The sequence below is a fragment of the Chelonoidis abingdonii genome, chromosome 7 (genome assembly GCF_003597395.2).
Source record: "Chelonoidis abingdonii isolate Lonesome George chromosome 7, CheloAbing_2.0, whole genome shotgun sequence".
Taxonomy (NCBI): Eukaryota; Metazoa; Chordata; order Testudines; family Testudinidae; genus Chelonoidis; species Chelonoidis abingdonii.
Genome location: NC_133775.1, coordinates 10,974,255 through 10,980,254, shown reverse-complemented (window position 1 = coordinate 10,980,254; position 6,000 = coordinate 10,974,255). Strand labels below are relative to the sequence as shown.

Here is a 6,000-nt window from a genome sequence, read left to right as displayed (position 1 = left end):
TTGGCTTTCATTAGATACCTACAATGCATACTCATAGAAAATAGACATTTTTATTTAAACATTTGTTATCCAAGCCACTGTATATTAGACAGTCTTATCACCTTTTTTCAGATCTATTACTTTTGTGTGTAGTGAATGGGCCACTTAAGAGTGTTAATTTATAGCTACCTCAAATGCAAGGCTTAACTCAAATCATAAACAGTTACTGTTTATGATGAAATACAAAGACCTGAGTAGTTGCTGGTTGTAATCTGGTTATGTGCTAATATAGGATTAGGCTCTAATTTATCAGTTGTAGGATTAAGTTGTCTGGTGTAAATGCCACTTTATCACATCCTATAGCCCAAAGCTACTGATATAGTCAAGTGAAATTTATTGATGCTTGTAAAAATTCAACTTACTGCTACAAAGCAGAGTGCAATGGCCTAATATCAGTTAAGACAACAAAGTAATCACTTGTTACCACACCATAGAGATGGAGGTAGGACAAACAAGGCCATGGACAGAGGCTAAGTCTCCACTAGCAATGAGGAGGAAAAGAAGCTTCTAGAATCAAAGCAAGTGGCAAGGGAAATCTAAGACAAGTAATACAAAAGATTACTTTACTAGAACTCTAACAGCAGTGATAGAAATGTACAAGTCTACAAAAAGGTCCCATAGCACAGTATGACTCACAAATTAATTCAGGAGGGGATGAATCTGACTAGATTCTATACAGCACCAAAATCATCATTTTGAGTTCATTTCATGTTGCCTCAAAGCTTAAACACTGTTCAACCCATACAGTTAACAAAACTTTGAGAGCCTATCTGGCTATTGGGAAGCAAGGCCAGGGCCAGCTTCCAGAAGAGTCCTGTTGAATTCCCCTGGGCTGGTTCACCCCTCTAGAGCATGGACATACGGTGAGAACACTGATGCTGGGTAAAACTTTCAAAAGCACTTTACGTGACTTAGCTACAACGTCCTTATCACTTTTCTAAAGCACCTAAATCCCATTTGAAAGTGTACTGGATTTTTATAATAGCACAGTTTCAAAACAGTCTTGCTGTAAAAGGTTTTTATGAAATAAGTACAAATCCATAAGAAGTTTGAAAAATCTATTTTATGAAGCTTTAAGATACACTGAGTATTTCAATTGTAGTCTGGTTACATTTTAATTTCTAAAATAAAAATTATTTTGGGTCAGTCAAATGCCAAAAGGTTTGATTTTTATCATACAGGTAACAGAACATTTATGTAGTTTTCTAATAAACTGTCCAAAGGAATCCTCATTTACACAAAAATGTTAACTGGATTTAATTAAGTGAAGTCTTGTGTTTTTATATATATATATATAGACCCCCAGAATATTATGCAACAGACACCAACTATGTCCTTTTACAGTGGTTATACCAAGTGTATGCTTCCCATGACTTAGGCCCAGGTTTCATTGATGCTTCTGAAGCTTGTTTGAATACACAATCTGAATAAAGTCCAAAGCTACTATGTGACTGTCAAATAGTTAAGACATTTCCTGCTTTAATTGTTCATCTGCATTATTAAATCCAGTATCCCTGAGATAGGAACCACTGTAACTGGAGGGGACAGGATCTCCAAAATAAGTACTTGATAGTCATAAAATTCACTAAGCCAAGACCTGAATGTTTTAGGTTTTTATAACCACTTAATGTTTAGTGGCAGCAAGTCGTTTCAATAGTGGTTCATCATAAACCCAACATTCTCCATCTTCGTGGAATAACTAGAAGAAAATAAGGGATAATTAAATGCATGTTTTTATGGATAAGAATGAGACAGAATACAGATCAAGGGTGCTGATAATGAAAACCATATATTTGGTGTTTGTTGTTACTACTTCAGTTTAAAGCAGGGTTTCACTGCTTCCAGCAGCTCCCATTGGCCGAACCTGCGGACAGGGCAGGTAAACACACTGGCCTGGCCAGCCAGGGGCTTTCCCTACACAAGTGGCGACCCCACTTTGAGAAACCCTGGTTTAAAGGATAAAAGCTCACCCTTGTTTCCCATGATGTCTCTTTCTCCTTTCTGGCTCTCGCTTCAGCTCTTTGTCTTTCTTCCAGTCTGTGCTTTGCATCTGTGGCTGCATCAATGTCTCTGATTTTTAAGTTGTAAGTTACATCTTTCCATAGGCTAAAGAAATAGAGGCTATTTTCAGATGTTGATCTAGGGGAGGAAGCAGTGCTACTAGGCTATAGAAACATTTTTACTGAATCTTATCACTGTATATAAATCTGTAAGGCATTTAATGTGTTGCTACAACTAAATCAAAGAATTCTGAGGTCCAAGTTCAGGTTCATTTGTATTTATTTGGGAAACACTTAAATTTAGCACCTGAACTAGTCATTGAACTAATCAGCTATAGCCCCACCATCTGCTTAGTATGTATAGTTTGGGTAAATTTAACTCAGTTTACAGAAGTTTATTTCTAAAAATAAATCCTCAGACATATGAACAAGATAAGCCTTCAACTGTCACTTTAATGAAGCTCTCACCAGCGTGATTCATATTCCTCTTGGTCTTCCAGTTTCTTCACCTTCTTCTTAATTGTAGGCATTTTCTTGGTATCTATAAAGACTACACTCTCCTAAAGAGAGAAAGTTATTCTGCTGTTAAATGTGTTTAAAAATAAAAGAAAAAATGAAAGTTTAGTCTAGGATTTGTTCATACGATACATTTCTTGGCAGAGGACAGATAAAGGTCTGTTCCTTGCTTCAAGTTTTTCTTAGATTTCTGTAGCAAAAGCCTACAGCCCTCAACTACCCTCAAGGTAATTTTAATCCAGTGTCAAAAAAATTATACAACACCTATGAACTTACAGGCAGCTTCACACAAGCCTTCTCCCTGTGCTTTTAACATCTTAACTACTGAAGGAAAGGACTTTCAGGTGCTCCATTCTTCACTTTTGACCTAAAGCCATCATTTATAAAAAGCAGGAGTGAAACTTCTACTGTAGTCCCTTAGCGTACAAAGTCAGTATTTTCCATCCATAAACATACATAACAATGCAATGGCATATTCTGATTTGCCAGCAACACAAATACCTGAACACATTGTTTCTGACAGAGTAAAAACAAGATAAGTTGCTTTACCCCTGTTGCATATTTTGCATACATGACACCATTCCATTCACCTTCAATTGAGCAGAAGGATTTCTTGTCATTAGGAGAACTAAATGAAAGAAAAAGTAGCATGGTTAAGTTCATTATTGCACTACAACCACCCTCTCAGGATCAGGTCCTTCTTGTCCTAGGTTCTATACATATAAATTGTAAGGCGGTGCTTGAAGTAAAGAATAGAAAGTGTCAATAGAGAGGGGAGAAGTATAGTATCTCCATTTTACAAATGGAAGAAGGGGGGGGTGAAAGAAGCGGGTTTTTTTGGGTGTAACTGCACTGGTGCAAATTCTTAGATCAGCTGAGCTAGTGTAAAACAGGTTTTGATCCGGAGCAGAGTGTCTACTTCAGTGCACATTACCCTAATCTAGACAAGCCCTACATTACTAAATTCAATTCACAAAGCTACACACAAAAAGTTTGTGGAAAATTAGTAACACAGGGCAGGCATTTCAGAGGCTGAAGATTGAGTGAATGTGTCCAAATCCCATTGAAATGCAATGAGATTTGGTTGTCTAACGCTTTTAGGCCTACGCTATGCAGACAGCCTGAAAGTACAGCTAAGAGAATAGGACACATTCATATACACATTGCCATAAACAGTCAAACTAGCAATCTAATGTACAGCCCTTTGTCAGCCTCCCTCCATCCCCTTAATTATTTGTATTATAATAAAGTCCCCAGTCAGGACTGGGGCCCCCATGATGCTAGGTCAGGGGAGGATAAATGGCCCAGGGGCCACATCTGACCCTTCAGACATTTTAATTTGTTTGTCGAGTTCCCACCAAGGAGCGGGGTCTACGGCTTGCCCTGCTCTGCGCAGCTCGCAGAAGAAGTGGCATGTCCCCTCTCCAGCTCCTACGCGTAGAGTCAGCCAGGGGGCTCCACATGCTGCCTCTACCCCAACCGCTGGTCCGGCAGCTCCTAGCTGACCAGGAACCACAACCAATGGGAACTGTAGGGGCAGCGCGCAGAGCTGCCTAGCTGCCTCTACACGTAGTAGCTGGAAGGGGGACATGCTGCTGCTTCGAGGAGCTGCTTGAGGTAAGTGCCACTCCGAGCCTGCACCCCTGCTCTAGCCCTGATCCCCCTCTAACCCCCTTGGTCCCAGGCCCCCAGTCCAGAGCCCCCTCCCACACCCTGAACTCCTCATTTCTGGCCCCACCCCAGCCCTCAATTCCATGAGCATTCATGGCCCGCTATATAATTTCCATACCCAGATGTGGCCCTGAGGCCAAAAAGTTTGCACACCCCTGTGCTAGGTGCTGATTTAACACTAGGACAGACAATGCCTGTACTGAAGGGGTTTACAATCTAATTTAAGATGATGCAACAAGTGAGTATGACAAATAGGGGAAGGAAAGCATCAGTGACTGGATCATGTGCACAGTCTCCAACCACAATAAGCTTGAATTTAACTACAAATCAAAGTTTTAGTAGACTCCCTGTACAGAGGCCCAGGGTGAAACGGAGACGCTATTCTACGTCAGCAACATTACAGAAAAGATCTTTTAGGAGGGGAACTAAAGCATAACTGTTTCTATAATAAAAGGTTTTGCGGCTAGCTACGTAGAATATAATTAACCATTTTGGTATATAGGCAGGATCTGTCTATTCCTGCAAAAGGATTCAGGAACATTTTTGCAGTAGGGCATGATAGATCCAGGTTCAAGCAGCTTTCCTTCCATCCTAATGCACATCTTCTGACTTGATAGGCCCAGACTAATCTGGTGGCCCACAACTGAGAACAAGGACCTGGATGTAATCTTTTGCTGTAGTTAGAGATATTGAGTACAGTCATCTAAATTACTCTCCCTAAGAAAAAACAATTGTGAGCATTTATATAAATGGAGCAAGACTGAAAGAGGAAAAAAAGCTTACAAAATTTCAGCTGTAATTCTGTGTTTCTTTCCTCCATAGAAAGGTTTTGTGTGGAAGATAATACTAGCATTGTAGCCTGTTTTTGAGCAACTAATACTGCATTCTCCACCCAGTTCTATCCATGGCACTGTGAGAATAGATCTGCAATGATAAACAATTGCACTTTTCAAAAACTTAAAAGAAACAGGTGCTCTCTTCCATCTCAAAAATTTTTAAAGACAAAAGAGGTATAGCATTTACTTGCCTTCCATAACCATTGGGGAAAGTCAAAATATAGTGCTCATCATAATCTAGGCATGTCACACAACCTGTCAGAAAGAACAAATTACTACTGTACTAATAAGCAGCAGCACTTTTAGAGGACATTTCATACAAAAATCTCAAATCACTTGAGAAACTAAGTATTACAAAAATAAAGAGGTTAAAGGCCCGATTTTTAGAGAGGCTGAGCACCCATAATTCCTACTGCTGTCAATGAGAGGTGTGGACATTCAGCAACTCTGAAAAGTGGCTCACTTGGACAAGCTGAGTCCATGATGCATTGGAAATGGATCCTGGGTCTCAAGCCACCGACAAGACTGCTTTAGCAGCTACTCGGTCAAGTAATCGGTAATTTACTGAGCATGAGTAATACATTGCAGGAAGTTTGTAGAAACTGCTTTTTCTACACAATTAAAATTGAGCATTAAGAAACTAATGTTAACGCAAGAGTTTACCTTTTAAACTACATACACACACTTACCTTGCCCTATATTATGAACACCAATAGACATTCCTAAGAATTTTGACTTGGTCCAGATGTGAGCATTGAATTGTATTCTCTTGCTAAAACACTCGGCATAAAACGCTGAAACTTAAGAAGAAAAAAAAGGTAAGAATACAACAAGACATTTACAATAATTAGAAGCAATTTAACATTCAAATAAATTACAATATATTGCAGGGGAGGTGAAATGGGTGGATAGAAAGCGAGACTCTGCAATTTACTTCT

At 39.4% G+C, this 6,000-nt stretch overlaps 1 protein-coding gene across 8 annotated transcripts in view; it reads right to left on the bottom strand.

The window, feature by feature from the left end:
- Positions 1–1,082: 1,082 nt before the first annotated feature.
- The window catches only part of OSBPL9 (oxysterol binding protein like 9), a 143,972-nt gene continuing 139,054 nt past the window's right edge, over positions 1,083–6,000 (bottom strand). For all 8 annotated transcript variants that reach the window (XM_075067607.1, XM_075067602.1, XM_075067604.1 and 5 more), the window contains 7 exons: positions 5,752–5,862; positions 5,254–5,317; positions 5,010–5,150; positions 3,105–3,183; positions 2,508–2,599; positions 2,010–2,145; positions 1,083–1,738 (listed from right to left, as the gene is read on the bottom strand). In XM_075067607.1, coding sequence (XP_074923708.1) covers positions 1,664–1,738; positions 2,010–2,145; positions 2,508–2,599; positions 3,105–3,183; positions 5,010–5,150; positions 5,254–5,317; positions 5,752–5,862 — 698 coding nt within the window. In that variant the 3' untranslated portion in view covers positions 1,083–1,663. The remainder of the gene's footprint in view (positions 1,739–2,009; positions 2,146–2,507; positions 2,600–3,104; positions 3,184–5,009; positions 5,151–5,253; positions 5,318–5,751; positions 5,863–6,000) is intronic.